The 20,681-nt window shown below is 45.5% G+C and overlaps 1 protein-coding gene across 8 annotated transcripts in view; it reads left to right on the forward strand.

Annotated features, from left to right (window-relative positions):
• ARHGAP12 (Rho GTPase activating protein 12) overlaps window positions 1-8,439 on the forward strand; it is a 399,139-nt gene extending 390,700 nt beyond the window's left edge. For all 8 annotated transcript variants that reach the window (XM_078663344.1, XM_078663346.1, XM_078663345.1 and 5 more), the window contains one exon: window positions 6,774-8,439. In XM_078663344.1, the coding sequence (XP_078519470.1) occupies window positions 6,774-6,948 (175 nt within the window). In that variant the 3' untranslated portion in view covers window positions 6,949-8,439. The remainder of the gene's footprint in view (window positions 1-6,773) is intronic.
• The last annotated feature ends 12,242 nt before the right edge of the window (window positions 8,440-20,681 follow it).

Consider the following 20,681-nt stretch of genomic DNA (forward strand, 5'->3'; position numbering starts at 1 on the left):
CGCACACAATTCAGCGAAGACATCACCGACTTCATCAGCCCACACGCCCTCCCCTCCGAGGACTACATTCTACTGGGAGACCTCAACTTCCACCTGGAAAAAAAAAACGACAGCAACACCACCACCCTTCTGGACAACCTCGCCAATCTCTGACTCAAACAACTTGTAGACACCCCCACCCACTATGCCGGGCACACGCTCGACCCAATCTTCTCCTCCAGCAAGCACATCTCCTTCAACCACGCCACAGGACTCCATTGGACGGACCACAGCTGCGTTCACTTCAACTACAAAAAGACCACGACCCACAACCACCCACAACCAATTCCCCGCAGAAACTGGAACAAAATTACCACCGACCAGCTCTTCACATCGCTTCACCAAAACCCTCCTGCCAAATCATTGGACCCAAACCAAGCAGCCATCAACCTCACACAATGGATCACCCACAGCGCCGACGAATTAGCACCCTTGAAAAACCATCAAATCAAGCAAGGTAGCAAAAAAGACCACTGGTTCAATGATGACCTTAAGAAATCCAAGAAGATCTGTCGCACCCTCGAGAAAGCCTGGCGAAAAAACCCAACCACCGACAACTTGGCCACCTTCAAGAACGCCACCCGCAAACACCACCAACTAATCCGATCCACCAAGAAATCAGCATTCAAGGATCGACTCGACAACAACGCCCACAACAGCAAGGAACTATTTAAGATCGTCAAAGAGTTTACCAACCCCACCGCCAGCACCAACGACATCACTCCCTCTCAAGACCTCTGCGACTCTCTAGCCTCGTTCTTCCACAACAAAATCGCTAACATACATAACAGCTTTGGCGACCAGTCCACCCCACCCGCCTCCGAACCAAAACCCCCCTCCAACAACCTTTGCGCCTGGAACCCAATCACCACTGAAGACACCATCCGCTTGATGAACTCCATCCACTCAGGATCGCCAACCGACCCATGTCCCCACCACATTTTCAACAAAGCAGTCTCCATTATCGCACCCCATCTCCGAGATGTCATCAACTGCTCCCTCAACTCCGCTACCTTCCCGGAAAGCTGGAAACATGCCGAACTCCGCGCCCTCCTGAAGAAACCCACAGCATACCCCACTGAACTTAAGAACTACCACCCCATTTCGCTCCTCCCATTCCCTGCCAAAGTCATTGAGAAAACCGTCAACAGTCAGCTCGCCGCCTTCCTCGAATCCAACGGCTCCCTCAACCCATCACAGTCCGGCTTCCGAGCCAAACACAGCACCGAGACCGCCCTCATCGCAGCAACAGATGACATTCGAACTCTACTGGACAACGGAGAAACAGCTGCCCTCATCTTACTTGACCTCTCCGCAGCCTTTGACACAGTCTGTCATAGCACCCTTATACAACGCCTCAGCAACGTCGGAATACGAGGAAAAGCATTGAACTGGATCATCTCGTTCCTCGCCGGAAGAATCCAGAGAGTCCGCCTCCCCCCTTTCAAATCGGAAGCCACTGAAGTCATCTGCGGCGTTCCACAAGGATCATCACTCAGTCCCACCCTCTTCAACGTATACATGAGTCCCCTGGCATCCATCGCGCGCCAACACAACCTCAACATCATCTCCTACGCAGACGACACCCAGCTGATCCTCTCCCTCACCAAAGACCCAAACTCCGCCAAAACCAACCTACACGATGGGATGAAAAAGTGGCCGAGTGGATGAAGAACAGCCGTTTAAAACTAAACTCGGACAAAATGGAAGTCCTCATCTTAGGATCATCCCCCTCCGCTTGACTCATGGTGGCCACCTGCCCTGGGAAACGCACCCAAACCAACGGACCACGCACGTAACCTGGGCTTCATCCTGGACTCCTCCCTCTCGATGACCAAACAAGTCAACGCCGTCTCATCATCATGCTTCAACATCCTACGTATGCTCAAAAAAATCTTCCGCTGGATCCCCACCGAAACAAGAAAGACGGTCACCCATGCACTGGTCACTAGCCGATTGGACTACGGAAACACCCTTTACGCCGGAACCACAGCCAAACTACAGAAAAAACTCCAACGCATCCAGAACGCCTCAGCCAGACTCATCCTAGACATCCCCCGCCAGGCTCACATTTCCGATCACCTGAAAGACCTCCACTGGCTCCCCGTCAACAAGAGAATAACGTTCCGTCTCCTCACCCACGCACACAAATCCCTTTACGACCTAGGACCCGAATACCTCAACACGCGCCTGAACTTTTACACCCCCTCCCGCCAACTACGATCGTCCAATCAAGCCCTCGCCGCGATTCCTCGCATCCAAAGATCCACCATGGGGGGAAGATCCTTCTCCTACTTAGCGGCCAAAACCTGGAATTCTCTCCCCACCCACCTCCGCCTCACACAGAACCACCTCTCCTTCAGAAAACAACTTAAAACTTGGGTATTCGATAAGTAACGTACACCCCCTCCCTCAAGCACCTTGAGACCCTCTGGGTGAGTAGTGCGCTATACAAATCTTGACTTGACTTGACTAGAACTCAAAGCAACCCTCCGAAATATATCACCCAGGCAGCGTCCAATGTCTACAGACCATATAACTCTGCTTCAACAGGAAGTTCTAGCACTTCTACAAAAGGATGCTATTCAATTAGTTCCTTTAGAAGAACAGGGAACATGAGTGTACTCCCTGTACTTTCTAATCCTCAAGAAGGACGGGACACTACGGCCAATTCTCGACCTCCGGCCCCTCAGCCATTACATACAATCAGATCATTTTCACATGATCACTTTACAACAAGTACTCCCACTACTACAACAAGGCAATTTTCTTTCAACACTAGACCTAAAGGACGCCTACTTTCACATTCCCATACATCCTGCTCACAGGAAGTATTTAAGGTTTTTCATACAAGGACAGCACTATCAATTCAAAGTCCTTCCATTCGGGGTCACAACAGCACCACAAGTGTTCACAAAGTGCTTAGCAGTAGTAGCAGCACATCTCAGAAGACAACAGATACATGTCTTCCCTTACCTAGACGATTGGCTCATAAAAGCAAAACCATTCAGTCAATGTGTCCAACACACAAAGCAGACAATTAAAACACTGCATGACTTAGGGTTTACCATAAACTACACCAAGTAGCACCTAGAGCCTTTGCACGTTCATCAATATCTAGGAGCTACCATAAACTTATCTACAGCTCTAGCGTATCCCAGTCCAGCCAGGATACAGAGCATTCAGACCTTAGTCTCCATTTTTCAACACCAGCAGTCTCTTCAAGCCAGAGTGTTCATTAGACTTATAGGCATGATGGCATCTTGCATCATCATAGTCCCACATGCAAGACTGCAAATGCGTCCGTTACAGGAATGTCTAGCACGACAGTGGAATCAGACTCAAGGTCAGCTCACAGACCTGGTGTTGGTAGACGACCGTACATATCGCTCTCTGCAATGGTGGAACATCAAAAACTTGACAAGAGGATGGCCGTTCCTAGAGCCTGTTCCACAGATAGTGCTCACAACAGACGTATCCCTCACAGGATGGGGAGCCCATCTCTTACAATATACCACACAAGGCCAATGGAACAACCAACAAAAAATGTTCCATATCAACCATCTAGAGCTGCTAGCAATCTTCCTAGCACTCAAAACGTTTCAAGTGCAAGTAAAAACAAAGCTGTCTTAATCCGGACGGACAATATGACAGCCATGTACTATGTACAAAAACAGGGGGGGGACACTCTCTACAACTGTCCCAGCTCGCGCAGAACATTTGGAGATGAGTCATTCCTCAAAACATACATCTGACAGTAGAACACCTTCCAGGAATTCACAATCAGATAGCAGATCTATTGAGCCGACAGTCACAACAGATTCACAAATGGGAAATACATCCACAGGTGCTTCAACCATTCTTCCAAATGTGGGGGCATCCACAGATAGATCTGTTTGCCACCCATGAAAACGCAAAATGCCCAACCTTCGCCGCCAGGTTTCCACAGTCGCAAGGGAATGCGATATGGATGGATTGGTCAGGCAGATTTGTGTATGCTTTTCTGCCTCTCCCACTCATTCCACTAGTAGTGCGCAAGCTCCGACAACAGTCTCTCAAACTAATACTAGTAGCTCCCACATGGGCATGCCAGCCGTGGTTCACCACACTACTAGATCTCTCAGTGGTTCCACATCAAAAGTTAAAGCTCACACCGTCCCTGTTAAAACAGAACCATGGAGAAATAAGACACCCACAACCAAGCCAACTGAATTTGGCGATCTGGCTCCTGAAGTCTTAGAGTTTGGTTACTTAAACCTGCCACCAGACTGTATGAACATAATTAAAGAAGCTAGAAGACCCACTACCAGAACGTGTTATGCCGCTAAGTGGAAAAGATTTGCAATATATTGTAAAAATAATCGCATTGATCCACTGGATGCTTCCATCCAAAATATCATTTGTTACCTTTTACATCTACAAAGGTCTAATTTGGCTTATTCTTCCATACGCCTGCATTTGGCAGCTATTGCAGCCTATTTACAGAATAGGCAACATCTATCTCTCTTCAGAGTACCTGCAATAAAAGTATTCATGGAAGGATTAAAACTAATAATCCCACCCAGGTTACCACCTGCTCTGGTATGGAACCTAAACATTGTCCTTACAAGACTTATGGGACCCCCATTCGAGCCTTTACACAAGTGTGAATTGCAATTCTTAACTTGGAAAACTGCTTTCCTTGTTGCCATCACCTCTCTCAGAAGAGTTAGTGAAATACAAGCATTCACAATACAAGAACCATTTTTTCAAATACATCCTAATAAAGTGGTTCTTAGTCCTAATCCAAAATTTCTGCCAAAGGTTATTACTCCTTTTCATCTTAACCAATCGGTAGAACTGCCTGTGTTTTTCCAAAACCCACACTCTGTGGCAGAAAGGGCCTTACACACCTTAGATGTTAGAAGAGCCCTGTTATACTACACAGATGGGACTAAATCATTAAGAAAGACAAAACAATTATTTGTATCTTTCTCTCCCCCACACAAAGGCAACCCCATCTCTAAGGGGGGAATCGCCAGGTGGATTGTAAAGTGTATACAAATATGCTATCAAAAAGCTAAACGTACACTAACAGTTCCTCCTAGAGCACACTCCACTCGCAAACTAGGAGCCTCTATGGCTTTCTTAGGAAATATACCACTAGAGGACATATGCAAGGCAGCAACATGGTCTACACTACACACCTTCACTAAACACTATTGTGTTGATGTGCAGGCCAAACAGCAAACTGCAGTGGGCCAAGCTGTCCTTAGAACACTGTTTCAAAATACTGCAACGGATACAAGCGACCACCGCAAGGGGAGACACTGCTACACAATCGATGCAAAAGTGTACGATCTGCAGCTCATATGCCTCGAACGGAAAATGCTACTTACCAGTATGCATCTGTTCTTGGCATGTAGAGCTGCAGATTCGTACATGCCCTTCCGCAGGCCTCCCCGGGACTTGTATCCATTCCAGTTCTCATCTTATTTAGATGCACACGCATGGACATCCTTTCTCTTTACTTCTATTAACTCCATCATTTCCCATCATGGCGAAAAACAATCTGAGGATGGAGTCGATGACCATGCGCAGTATTGTCCAAGGGAGGAGTCACCTATCTCGTAACTACAAAGACTTCTTCCAAGAAGACAACCTGCAATCATCCGAGCCCAACACCAGGCGGCGATCTATTGCAAAAGTGTACGAATCTGCAACTCTACCAGCCAAGAACAGATGCATACTGGTAAGTAGCATTTTCCTTCCTAAAAGTGTATTCGATATTGTGATTGACATAATGATTGAATCTCTACTTATATGCTGGGGGAGGCGTTATGGAAGATTCTTACCAAATTGCTTGTGATGTACTGTGGGCGCAACCTGTATTCCTCTTTCAGGTACACCATTTAAGAAACTAGATTATAAAATTATTGCCCAATGGTACTTAATCTCCATCCTGCTTAAACTGATGCTATCGCGGCTACCTACGTTTTATTTTTTACAGCATTATTGTAAGATGAGTTCCTTTCTTCATGTATATGTGGTGATTTTTGCCCAGAGTAAAATGTAGTCATATACTGTTGCAGTTTCATTTGTGCTTTGTAAATTTAGTAAATGAAGGACGTTCCTAGACTCATTCTCTCATATGAGTTTAGGATTACTTTTTTGAATGTTCTTCAACTGGATCTTTATCCATTATACCCTGAAATGAGTGCTTTAGTAACTCAGCAGTAACTAGTGTCCGAGGCACTCGCTGTTCTGGTAGAAAGTGAATGCCACAGTGAAGCAAACCTGGATTGCCTGAGACACTGAAGTCGGACAAATCTTAAGGATTTTAGTCCCAGTTCCTAACCATTGACACACTGTAGAGGTACAGGGTGTGGAAGGGGAGATCCTTACCTGTCCAGTTTGATAAGAGCTCTTTTGCTACCATATGCATAATCTTTCAAATGTTTGATGCAGGTTGCTGCCAGGTGTCTTCCCGTTAAAAAATGTTATTCTGTTTATAGTGTAACTTCTTTTCTTATGGTTTCGTGCCATGTTATGCAGTGACAGACGTAGAATGAAAATCTAGTTTGTTAAATACCTAAATATGTTGATAGGGTTGACTCCTACCCTATTAAACCTATTGAATGTCTTTCCTATCCTATTAAACCTATTCAATGTATGTGGTGGCATTTAAGATAAATATTTTAACTCGCACTAAATAGTCTAAAAACTCAAATCTTTACTTCTTTCCTTCTTTCTAGAGTTGTAGAAACTGGCGAAAAGAACCGGATGAACTATCAAAGCCTGGCAATAGTATTTGGTCCAACTTTGTTAAAGCCTGAACAAGAGACTGGAAACATTGCAATCCACACCGTTTATCAGAACCAGATTGTGGAATTAATTCTACTGGAATTTAAAACAATTTTTGGAAGCTGAAATTTCCGATAGAAAAGATGTGCATGGTGGAGTTTATGCCAGTCAATGAGATGACGAATAATTGTGTACACGGCTAATTTAATTTGTGGACCAAGCAGCAAATCAGTGATGTTGCACTTTTTGAGAGGAGGGAGAGGTGTTTGGCCCTTGTTATAGTAGCTATCTTTTCAAGGTATTCGACCTGATCTTGTTGAATTACTTTTTGTGAATATTTCATAATTTGCATTGGACTGCATTTTGAGCACCAGAGCTCGGTTCTAGTAATTACACTGGATTTCTTGGTGAGAGAGATGCAACTAATGATTAACCTCATGCTGTGAATAACAATTCGCTATTGCTTTTTTCTTCCAAAGTTACTCTTGCTGTTTTGTAGGCTGCAATCTTGGTGATCTTTTTGAGGGCATTTCTTGTGGAATTATCAGTTTTGTTTTTAAACAGGTACAGCCCTGTTGGCATTGTTTGTGCTGTTTTCCTGCATGCAGTGACAGACTTCAGCTGGTACTTAACAGTGGTCAGTTTGGTTTACAGTAATCCAAGTGCTCAGTTGAGGTTTGCTGTTCTCACTAAATTGCACAGCCTCTTTTCGTGGTATTTTTAGTTGCTTCATATGAGCAACAATCTAGTATTATTTTTCAAATACTGAAATCACAAGTGTTTCCTTCAGAGGAGAGTTGCTCTGTGTCAAGCTGCTTTTTTATTACATATGCAGTCAGTAATTAAATTTATATCAACCTATCAGCTGTACTTTACCAAATTGCAGCCACCTATCTGAATTAAAAACTGACAATATGAACTAATATTGTATTGTACTCTTGGTATTATCCTGTGATTGTAAATCATTTTTGTTGGTGTAAATACATGCTAGGAGGGCCAGAGGCCTTTGGCTTTTGTATATAGTCACGTTGTTGTATAGACTAAATTTATCTTCCTGTCATACATTTCTAATCATGGGCAGACTAACTATAGCTAAGCCTTCTGTTATCTGTGGGGCTTCCACAGATAACAGGGTTTTATTTTTTGGGGAAACTAACTCTGTGCACTTTTGTTTTAATTGTTTCATTTGCTAGCAAACCATATTTTTTGCAATGCAAATGGTACTGGAAAACTCTTTATGGGCTTAGTATAGTTGAATGCTTAATGCACTACGAAATAAGCCCTTGAAGTTATTTAATATGTACAAAGTATGTTCGAGAAAAATCCATGGCATGTGTGTTGTATTACAAATTACAGCATTAATGAGTGACCGACAGAAAACAATGTGTGGATTGATGAATCTTTTAAAGAGACGAGAAAAACAGACTGGTTGGAGATTTCTTTACATTAATAATGTAAACCGATTTGTAAAATATATATTAAAACAAATGGACTGGAAGATTTTGTTACAGGAGCATGGTCTGCTGACATTTTTTTATGTATTTTTCTAGATTAACTTCTGGACATGACACATGTTATGTAAAATCAGAATAAAAAGTACATATTTTGGATTTTTAATTAATGATTTGCTCTCCTATCTGTCCTCAACCAAACACCACCTAAGATTTCAATGTTCCTCTTAAAAATCAAAAAGGTGTTGCAACTTTTGTTTAAAGTGTAATTTTCATTAGATATCGAAAATGCAAATGGACGAGAGTACCTGGTAGAATAATGAAGCCACTGTGTAGGCGATCTGATTGAAATGTGGTTGCCTGAACTCTTTTTCCAGGTCAGAAATACACATATCACCAAATGTCTTATAGTTTATTAATACTTGTAATTTGTCTGTTAGAAAACCCGCATGCTGTTACAGTTTTGTTGCATGCAGTTGCCACTATGTGCTTTAGCTCTGGAAGCCCCTTTCTTCAGCCTGGCTGGTGACTCCCACTCCTTGAGGGAGGTGTGTAGTACCTAGAGCCCAGTCTATATGGTTTTTCACATACGCATCCGAAGTAGAACCCTAGCCTTTATGAGGATAAATCACAGGTGTAGATATCAGAGTTTACGCTACTAAGGAGCACATCTCTTAATCTCCTCTATGAGAAATTAATTTTAAGATACTAATCCTATTGGGCATTATGGTGGGAAAAGCAAGCTCACTGTGAAGATACTATGTAAGGAAGGATCGATGGGAACATACTAAGCCTTACCTCTGCTGTCATCTTTGAAGCAAGGGCATTCCAGAGAACGCTTAAGCAGAATAAGAGCTGGCAACCAAGAGTATTTGGTTCATTTTGGGTTACTATTAGATTATAAGAAAATGTGTACTCATACGCAATCGTGGTTGGATCCATTATTTCCCTTCAGAATTACATTGAGCGTTTGATTAAAAGGTGGGTTGTATGTGTGTTTAGATTTTTATTGAATGTGTGTGATTGTCCATTAAGAGGATTGATACATTCTAATGTGTTGGTATGCATTTCATATGTGCTGTGTGCGAGCGAGAGAGCAAAATCAAATCTGATGGACTACCGAGCTGGTGGGCTTGGCCCTTTAAGTAAGCCAAAATGAAACAGGCCAGTGTACTGCTGTCTGTTATCTTGATTGAATCTTGGGAACGAACCAGTCTTTGTAAACTTAGTCCACACCATAATCTTTATCGATTTCCTTTGCTGCACTAATGCAAAGAAGTTTTGCTCTAAGAAGGAACATCATTGACCAGTTCCATTCACGTTTGTGTCTAAAAGGCCTTTGGAAACATCAACACTTTGCTCATTAAACTGGCATGTTACCATGGGCCACTTCCCTTAAACTAGCTTGGCTAAGTCAAGCCATTCCTGTGTCCACTATTTCATTGCCATAGATGCCACTCTAGGATGAGGGGATGGAGAGATGTCTTAGATGACTCAACCGGATTCAGGTGGAATAGTGCGGATTCTGTTATTTGCTTGTGGTCAGTGGTGTTTATTTTCTTTAGCAATTCTACACCTTTCAAAATTGTTAAATCCGATCACCAAGAGATGGGCTGCCAAGGCTCCTTATTATTTTCATGCGCCACTTGTCTTCTCAGATGTTCCACTTGTCTTCTCAGTTGCTAGATGACACACAACTACATGTGTTTGCTGGTGGTATGAATGCCCACTTTCATATCCAGAGGAGTGCAACTAGGACGTTATCCATTCTTCATGCCAACTTTGAAAGGGGCATTGCCTATTCCAAGTCAAATTGTTTTTTCCTGCAAGGGAGTCTAATCTGTGGGTGCGTTAAATAACAGATGGGAATATCAGATGGTTCAAATAAGTGCAGAGAATTGAGGATGTATTTACTAAAATGTGAAATTAAGATTTCATCACCAGTTTTGTGGTTGGGGTCTGTCTTTCATTACTGATGTTGGTGTGTCTGTTCTACCTCTCTGAAATGTATGGGTGTGATGTTCAGTAGCAGAGCCAACATTACTTTGAAAAAGTATAATTGAATGCACCCGTTACTGCTGAAGCCTTTGCTGGATTACCCTTTTTGAATGACTGGGGACGAGTGTTTTGCCTTTAAAACATTTTTTATTTAAGACTAAAGGGGTGTGGCTACCTTTACGTACATTCACAGGACATTTGGAGCACACCAAGATCAAATAAAGGCTGTTCAAGTGACAATATGCCATGCTTACTGAATGTTCTGAAATCCAAATTGCGGCAGATGTAGACTGATGCATTTTGTGACTAACTATATATATCCTGATAGGTGCTAATATTAATTAGCCAAAGTGCAGTGGGTTTCATACAGTAGTACTGTTTGGGCTTACCAGAATCCTCACAATTATCTCCCTCAAGAAGTGTACAGCATCACACTCTGGAGTGAACACTTGCCTATTGAGAATGTCAAAATACATTTTTGCCTAGGATAACGTTGCTGAAGGAGACCTATAGTATTTTCCTGGGCTTAGAAGAACACAGTGCGTAAGGGTCCAGTGGGATCCAGATGGATATTAAAGAATTGTATATGCATCTGCCTAAGAGAACCATGACAATATGATTGTGTTGAATAAACATAGACTTCTTTTCTACTCAACAACTTGTGTGGACAATGAGTGATTTTCTTCTCTTTTGAGATGCACTATTTACTAAAGGCTTAGTAGTTCCAGGAAATTGTATGTGGTAATTAGAGGAGCAAAACGTTTCAAATTGAGGACCAGGTCAGTGAATTGCTAGTACAAGCCTCCTGAAGAATGTAATGCAGTCCTAGGTACAAGGATGATGTATTCAAAGATATTTGAAATGTCGCAAATTATTTACGTGTGCATTTTGCGTTGCTTTGTAATACTTATGCAGCTCTTGTGTTAATTTTACCCTCAGTTGGTGTGCTTAAATATTTCTCTTATTTATCTGTATAATTGCAGATGTAAAGGTGTTGTGGCGCAGATTGTAACCATATGACATTGTTTTTGTCATTCATTTCAATACGTGATTTTTAGGTTTAAAAAATGTCCTTCACACTTCAGGGTGCTCTTGTGAGGGGTGTTTCACTGTAACCACTTGCACAGGCCATTTGTGTTTACCTCTGAGTTAACACAGTTACACTGATTGACAACTCTGCTATTATCCAGTCATAAAATAACCTCCAATACTTAATCTATGGCTTAATGGCCAACTAACTGCTTTTGCAATTAATCTTTAGTCTGACCGCTTTAAAACATCGTCAATGGCGGCTAAACGCTAAAAACCTGAAAGGGATAAGACTATTAAAAGATTATTTATCCCTTTGCAAAAAGAAGGTTCTATTTCCCCTTTCACTTTCTCCTTCCAGCCTGCAGTTTCATCTACCCAGTTCCAGAATACATATCTGGTAATGGATAACATAAACTGGCACTGTTCAGGATATCGAGCCCTGCACAAAGATTTTCATTTGCATAAATGTCGACCTTGCTTACTTGAAGCGTAAGCCATATTCTGAGGAATATCTCTAACTGCAGACTCTTCACCTTAGAATACTCCTCCGGTGCCAGACTGAATCTCTAAATGTTTCTTCCAGTACTCCTGCACATTGCTCGATGGCGCCACGGGCCCTGCCCTACCTCTGAATTGACTAACTCTAGTCGCAAATAAGTGCCACCCCTGCATGCTGATATCAGATCCTTTCTTACTGCTCCTATGCTGTGGATCTGGAGTTATGCTCCTAAAAATCAACAGTCTTCTGACGACTCCTAAAACAAAATCTAGTGTGCTAGGGAGCAATGTCCTTTCCTAAAACTACAGTTTTCAAACCATGCCGTGAGTGTAAGAAACTGATGTCAGGCCATCAGCTATACGCAGCAGATCAATGCCTTCAAAGAGCCCATGCTGCAGATTTTCAACACACTGCCACTCCTTCTGGCGCAGTTTTGGGCTCCAAGAAGCCGCAAGGGTTTTCAGTCAGGTTGCTGCCCGCGGGGCCTTTTCCATTGCATCTGACTCCTTTTGTACTATTTTTGGGTCCCGTATTGACTGTGGTACATACGTCTACTCGGGCTCAGGACTTGAGATGGGTCGTTACTCATCGACACCAGTAGAGGTTCCGGCTTGATCAAGAACTGACTGTTCTGGTCTAATGTTGTGCTGTTAAGGTACTAAAGTGCAACTGGTCATCATAAAGCCAGACTCTGTACCAATGCCTCTACCAGGACAGATGCACCAGCAGAGGCTCCTTTATGGTTAAGACTAATGCTCTTCCAGATACTTCATAGCCTGAACTAGCCACATCTGAGTCATTCATCCATTTAACAAGGTTTTCGCGGATACCTTGATGCTTACTCAATCAAAGCCTTGTTCTTGCCCACAAGTGACTAGGCAGGTGACCAGGCAAAACAGACTGTGCCTGGCAACCCGTATTCTTTTCACTAAATAGCCTACTCCAGAGAACCTGGTGGTTCAGGCTTTAACCAGTAATGGGAACTCCAATTTATTCCCCAGAATCCTCCAGATAGGAAGTTCAAAACGATTGAGGCATTTGATAAACAAAATTCTCCTCAGCTAGCCTGGCATAGAGATCAGTAAATGCTGTCTGTTGGGTCGGGACTCTATATGCATGCCTTCTGGCACATGACCAGTGAGATAATGCCTGTGGTTTCCGAAGACCACAGTACCTCTCTGGCTCAAATGATTCATCCTGATCAGATGGAACTAGTGTTTCTTTCTAACACCTTGTGTGGATGTGCTCCACAGGATTTTCTGAAGAAGTACATGCCTCTGTCATGGATATGCCCTTCAATGGCTCAAATCTGTGTGGCAAAAAAGCAGATTATGCTCTGGCAAAGATTAAGGACAGTGGAGCCATGGCGAGCTCCCTGGGCCTTCTGACTGCTGTCATGTAGTACCAACATCAGTTCGGGAATTCCAGAAGCTATTCTGGGGGCTAGTATATAGACAGAGACAATAGTCCCAACTACTCCAGCAGTCACCCCAGTGCTCTTTAGGACTTGGGGTCTGGCAGGCAATGCACAGGCCAGCAGGGGCATCAGTCCTCTCACTCCCCTCCCCCGTTGGCAACATCCACCAAGCCTCCTTCGTTTTTCCTTACCAGCACACACCCATCCTGGGGGGCAGTATTCAGTATTTCCTCCCATGATGGGGATCCATCATGTCCGACCGATGGGTCATACAATTGTTCAGCATGACTGTGCTCTACCCTTTTTCTTTTTTGCTCCACCAAATCCCCCCCTTTCTGATTTACTTTCAGAGGAGCACCTCTCCACTCTGCTACAGGAAGTGCACGTGCACTATCAAGAGTGTGCCAGACTCTGTAAGAGGAAAGGGCTGTTACTATTTATTACCTTCTGCCGCAAAGGACAGAAGCCTCTGAAATTTAAAGTGCTCACGCCAGCTCAGAACTTGGCTTCTCAGGCATTTGGGGCACTGGATGGTGTTCTTGGACTTACAGGATGCATATTTTCATATGTTTGTCGTGCAGTCCCACAGATGTTACCTGCAGTTCTAAGTTGGCCAGGAGGATTTCTAATTTGGAGTGCTCCCATTCGACCTCTCCAGCATCCATTGAGTGGTCACAAAAGTGATTGCTGTGGTCGTGGAACATCTGTGAAGGTTGGGGATAAGAGTTTTCCCTACCTCGTCGACTGGCTGTTGTAGGTGGACTTGCCACAGAATGTTGTATACCATTTACAGATAACGACGGACTCCATACGATCGCTGCACCTTCGGTTGGGTCTACTTTAACAATAAATGTTTTATTGAAACTGGTACGGACGCTCATATAATTACCTTTTGTCCTGATGATGACCATTTAGTTTCACTATGGTCGAAACGCCGTCAACGCACATATGTGGCCGAAATTGAAGCGGATGCATGGTTTGCTTTGGTTTTCAGTTTTGTCCTGAACTTCTGATTTTTGTAAACCTTTTTTCCTCAGCCACTTGTCTGTTTACGCATTGCACTGTTTATAGGTCTTTGTGTATTGTGTTGTGCGCCTTTTGTCTTGTATGTTTTAAGATTGAATTATTTATCATTGTTAATAAAAACATTCTATGAATTGTATATATTTAAACATGGATTTTCTTTTTTTCTTTTTCCTTTCTGTGCCTTCATTGGTATAATTTTTCATATTATGTTTTCTTTTGGTTTTTAGATTTTTTATTTAAAATTTGATGCACGTATTGTGTTAACTTGGACGCTTGTTAGGATTCTAGTATTGTTTGCCCCTGGTTCAGGTTTTTAAGGCTGCCAATGTTAACTCTCCAGGGAAGGATATGAAGGCATCACCATTTTGGTGTCGCTCCCGTCATCGGCATTGTCGCAGCACATCAACTGATTTCCAGAGGCTATGCTGCACATTTTTGGCAGCTAAGGCTCCCTACGGCATGCCTTCGGGCCCCAAAATTTGGCAGGGCACCCCAGTCAGGTTACTGCCAGAAGGTTTCCCCTCAACACCATGTGATATGCCTTTTGATGACTCCCACCTGTTTGGCGAAAAGGCAGACTAGGCCCTAGAGTGATTTAAAGCTCTGCTATGGCTCATTCTCTGGACTTTTTGGCTTCAGGCTAACCGTCCCACCGCAATTTTACCCTTTTAGCAGTTGAGTTAGTTTGATCGCCCTCCCATGAAATTTGTGTTGTTGTGGTGTGGTAGCTGGCACTTAGTCCATTGTAGGCAAAACTGCTGGATGTGTTGTTGTTCACTGTTTTTGGACCAGCAAGGCTTTACTCTGGGCACAGTTAAAGGTTCCTTTTTGGCTCTTTAGGGCTTTTTTCACATTTGCCAGACCAGTCATCCTTGTTCAACTCAGCAGTTATGATGTTCTATAAAAGATTTGTAGCATATGTTTCTATCAACACCCTTTGCAAAGCCATAGTGAGACCTGAATGTAGTCACTTTTCCAAAGTGTATCCCTTGAACAAAAACACATTTGTTGTTTGCTCCTACTCACCTTAAAAACATTCTTCCTGGTGGTGATATCTGCATTCTGCGTGAGTGAACGTCAGGCCGCTCGCTCGTTTCAGCCTCTTTATACCACCTTGTTCCTGAACAATTTGGGCTCAGGATTCGAGCGCTATTCCTGCCGAAGCTGGGGCCCTCTCGTCATGTTGGACAAGCCATCACTCTTCTGACATTTGCTCCGCCTTACCCCTAGAAAGAGTACAAGAGACGCCATTGTTTGGACCCCAAGAGAGCACGCAGCTTTTGTATAGAGTGTCCCAAAGAACAGTGAGTGAATGGTCTTCTCTTTGTGGGGTTCTCTGGAAAGACAATCTCTCGATGGATAGTCGTCTACATTAAGATCTGCTACGCATCGGCTGAGAAGCAGCACACAGAAGGCCTATGGGCTCAGTCGACTACAACCAAAGCTGCTACCACTGCACACATTTATGAAGTTACTGCCGCAACAATCTGAAAGAGACAATTATTTATGGATTCCTCACCTTCGAACTACCCCCAGGCGTCAGACTGGATCCGGAGAATTTTTCTTCAGCAGTGCCCCTGCCCGTCGGTAGGTGGCATCAGTCGACTCCTCGTTAATCGTTGGCTTCGTGGTCACCGGAATGATGTTGCAGTATCTACTGAGACGCCGCCCTTGCAAGCTGATGTCAGTTCTTTCTTTTTCCGCGCCAGCCAGCGCAGATCCAGAGAGAGTGTGGTACCTCAAGTCACTTTTTGACTCTCTTTTTGCAACCTCTTTTCGAGTCGTTTGACTCCTGGTGCATACAGGGATGTCCCGTCCTCGAACCAGCTTCAAGGCTTGTGACTCCCGTCGCAAATTGATGTTGGTAACTGACTCGCACCTTGTGTGCCTTTGGTGTTTGGAGTGCAACCCCACTGCCGGGCCATGAACCCGAAGTCTTTGTGGTAGTGGTCCCGAAAGCTTCTCGAGGCCCGGCAGTCCGCTCTGCGCCGCTTGAGAGGGAGGTCGCGGGACCGGTCACTGAGCCATCACCACCACTCAAGTTACTCCGTTGGATATTGAGGTTACAGTTGCAGATTTGTGGCCCAGCTGCCAGGGCCCCCAAGAATGCCTAGCTTTACTAGACTGAATTTTTCGCTTTGTTGGTTCTGTTTTGACTGCTTGTATCCCTCTTGATGTATAAACTGTAAAGTGCTCTGATACCCTCGATGGTCATGTTTGCGCTATAGTAAACGTTCTCAATAAATAAATAGTCTTCGGGTAAATCAAAGCACAAAAAGAAGGCTAAGAAGAATCGTCGATTTACGCGTTCTCCCCGTCCGTCGGCCGATGCGACGTGGGTTGAGGAAGGTAGTCATCCTGCTCTGCCCGCGGAGCCTGCTGGGTCGACCCGAGCTTTCCTCCTTTAGGAGGAGCCGTGGCAACCCCAGCCCAACTTCGTAGTTTTTACGAAGTCCTCCACTCAAACTTCGGGCGTCCCGACTCCACTGGCACACCTTTGGGCCCCACGAACTCGGCTTGGGGCTCTAGGGCTTCAATGCCGGCGGTTTCGGCGCTTCAAGGCCCCCAGGGATCTAGGCCTGGATCCGGATCAGCACCGGTCGACCTCGTGACACCTCCAGTACCGAATCCAGTGGCGACACCTCGGATGCCAGTTGTGTCCCCAGCCGACGTCGACCCCCAGCCTCCCCCTAGATGTCGACACTGAGTCGAACTGGCGTTAACTGACGTCTGGACTGGCTCCGGCCGGTACTTTTGTACCACTGTTCTCCTCTGGTGTTCCCTATCGCCCTGAGTGGCTACCAGAGTTGGGTGAGGAGGACTGGGAGGGGTCTGTGTACCCTCTAGCAGACCAGTTGGAAGAACAGGACTGGAGAGAGGAGCTGGGTGAGGCCAATGTTCTGGACACCTCCCCAGAACTTGGCATCCTATCTCCCCCTACCGTGGCTACGGAAGAGGGTGCATCATATGCAGCGGTGCTGCATAGGGCGGCTGAGGCCTTAAATCTTGAGCTTCCTACGGTGGTGGTTAGGACTAACCTCCTGATCGAGTTGCTTCAACCGGCAGCCTCCTCTGAGCTTCTGCTGCCGTTCAATGAGGCCCTCACGGACATCCTTTTGGACACTTGGTCCAAGCCCAACACAGGGGCTCCTGTGGATAGGATGATTGCCGACACCACCACCCAGCCCTGGTTGACGCCATTTTCCTCTCCGAACACCCCACCCCTGAGAGCTTGGTGGTCCAATCCTCAACGTCCCTACCGCACCGCCTGATAGGGAATCCAAGAAGCTGGACCACCTTGGGAATATGATTTCTTCCTTCAGCTTAGGACTGCTTTCGGTGAACACGGCATGTCTCTTGGGCCGTTACTCCCACTCGGTGTGGGAGACTGTCGCACAGGTGCTGCCACAGTGCCCAGAGGAGGCCCGGGCCGTGCTCTCCTATGCAGTTGCCGAAGGGAGAGACGCATAAAGAGTGGGCTGGACACCACCGACTCACTAGGCAGGACGATTTCAATGTCAGTAGCCCCGAGACGCTACGCCTGGTTTAGGTCCTCTGGCTTTTCGGGTGATGTCCAAGCTACACTTTTGAACATGCCCTTTGATGGCAGTTGCTTATTTGGCAACAAGGCAGACCACGCTCTTGAGAGCTTTAAGGACTCCAGGATGTCATCTCCCACCTTCAGACTTCCGCAGACTTCCTGCATGCGCTGGGGTTCTCTATAAAAGTACCAAAGTCACACCTGACTCCTTTTCAGACGCTCCCTTTCATTAGGGCTGTTCTGGACACAGTGCAGGTTCAGGCCTATCCTACAGGATGCTCAGGTTATGATTCAAATGTTTGAGCCTCTATCCTGGATTTTGGTGAGACTAACTCTGAGGCTGTTGGGCCTATGGCCTCCTGCATCCTGTTGTTAAAGCATGCCAGGTGGCATATACGGGCTCTGCAGTGGGACCTGAAGTTCCAGTTGGCACAGCATTGAGGAAATCTCACCAACATGGTCCAGATCGCGGAAGGAACTGATAGAGATCTGCAATTGGGTTTTCGGCAGACCCCTCTCCCTTCCCTAACCAGATCCCACAGTTCTGACAGATGTGTCACTACTGGGATGGGGCAGCCATCTGGGAGAGGTGGTGATCAGATGACACTTCAATTTGTTGGAGCTTCGAGCGATTGGATTGGCATTGAAGGCATTTCTTCCCTCCGTCAAGAAGTAGGTAGTTCAGGTGTTCATGGACAACACCACTGCCATGAGGTACTGCAACAAATAGGGTGGGATGGGGTTGTGGGCCCTTTTTTATACTCCCTGTGCATCTGGACTTGCCTGGAACACCAGGGCAGAACCCTGGTGGTTTAACACCTGGCATGTTCTCTGAATGTCAGGGCAGACAAACTCGGACGTCGATGCCTAGGGGATCACGAATGGTGTCTTCAGTCGGAGGTGGTGCACGGTCTCTTTCAGCACTGGGAGATCCTTGTTTAGAACTGCCCACCTCCAAAGAGAACGCGCTGTGTCAGCAATACTGCGCGCTCGACTTTCTAAGGTGGCTATCGTTCGGCGATGCCTTTCGTCGTGAGTGGAGCTCATGCCTGCTGTACTCCTTTCCACCCATACCACTCCTGCCCACGGGACTGAAGAAGATCAGGAGTGACTGGGCCTGAGTCATTTTTGTGGTTACAGACTGGGCAAGGAGAGTCTGGTACGCAGAGCTTCTGAAAATGAGCATTGATTCTCCAATCAGGCTGCCCTTTCGAGAGGATCTTCTGTTGCCGAAGCAGGGGCGGTTCTCCACCCGAATCCGCCAACTCTGCACCTCCATGTGTGTACATTGAGCGGCGACAGTTGATGCTTTTTGACCTTCCTCCCGAAGTATGCAATGTTATCTTGGTGGCCAGGCGGCCAACCACTAAGACTATACGCCTGCTGGTGGCAGAAATTTGTATTATACTGGGCAGAAAGGTCAATTGACCCTCTTTCTACTGTTCTTCTATTCATTCTAACCCTTGCCCAGCCGGGCTCTACGTTGGGTACCCTCAAGGGTTATCTTTCTGCTCCATCTGCCTTTTTGCGGCTGCCAGACCAACCCTCAATCTTGAGGTCTCCATTTGTAAATAGGTTTTTAAGGGGCTGGCGCACTTGTTCCACCCACACTGTTTGTTATGTAGTGGGACCTTAATTTGGTCCTCACTTTTCTTGTGTGCTTCCTCCAAGCCTTTGCACAAATGTCGCCTCCGGTTGCTTACCATCAAGACAGCCTTTCTGGTGGGGATTACATATGCCTGAAGGGTGAGTGAGCTGCAGGGGCTATCTTGATGATGTCTCTCCCAGAAAATGTGATGCTTCATTTTTGCCAAAGGTTGTGGGTCAATCCATCACACTGCCCACTCTCTTTGCTTCCCCGCATCCCTCTAAGGAAGAGGAGCATCTTCACTGTCTGGACCCAAAAAGAGCGTTGTCGTTCTATCTTGACCACACAAAAGAGTTCCAGTGGACGATCAACTACATGCAGAAAAGGACCATTTCTTGCTGGGTTATTCTCTGCATTAAGATAGGCTATGCCCTAGCTAAGATGTTACCCCTGTGAGGGATTAAGGGCCCATTCTTCGGGGCGAAAGGCTGTGACTACGGCCTTGGCTCTGATTGTCCCAGTCCTGGACATCTGTCAGGCAGAAATGTGGGCATCCTTGCACACGTTTGCCAAGCACTACTGCCTGGACAGTTAGGTCCGAGGGGTTTGGCATTTTGCCCGTTAAGTCCTGCAAGACTTTCTAGTGTAAGGTATTGGGCCGCAACCCACAGCCGTAATCGTATGGCTTGGGTAATCTTCTGCTAGAAGTCTCTATCACAAGTTACTTACCTTTGGTAACGCTTTATATGGTAGAGACTATCTGGCTGCAGTTCCTTACAGCCCCACCCATGCCTCCCCGCTTTGTGGACTGATTTTGCTTGGACTAGGTTTACTCCCCTTTTCAGGGCCCTAGTTTTGCACATGACTACGTCAGTTACTTTGTGGCTCTGCGCTTCTGGCGTGAAAAACGTACGGACATCAACGCGCCTGGGTGGGACCGATATAGGTGACCGCGACGTATACAGACGACGTTGCGCGGAGCCGAATTGGGCCACCCGACTGCATGTGCAAGGGGTATTGCTCAAGCAAATGTTTCCGGATCCAGCCTGACGACTGGGAAATTCAAAGGGAACGAATCTGCAGCTAGATAGTCTCTCTACCAGATAATGCGTTACCAAATGTAACTAAGTTGTTCTACAAGTTTCTTACCGTCAGTAACACTCTTTATGGTTGAAACTCTAAACAACAGATTCTTCAACCCCTCCCACTTCCCTGTTCTGTGGTAAGGTCTTTTCCGTGTAAAAATAAATATAATCTAGGAATCTCTACACAGGCTTGTTCATTTCAGCAATGAGCTCCACTTTTGA

This window comes from Lissotriton helveticus, chromosome 10 (assembly GCF_964261635.1).
Source record: "Lissotriton helveticus chromosome 10, aLisHel1.1, whole genome shotgun sequence".
Classification (NCBI taxonomy): domain Eukaryota; kingdom Metazoa; phylum Chordata; class Amphibia; order Caudata; family Salamandridae; genus Lissotriton; species Lissotriton helveticus.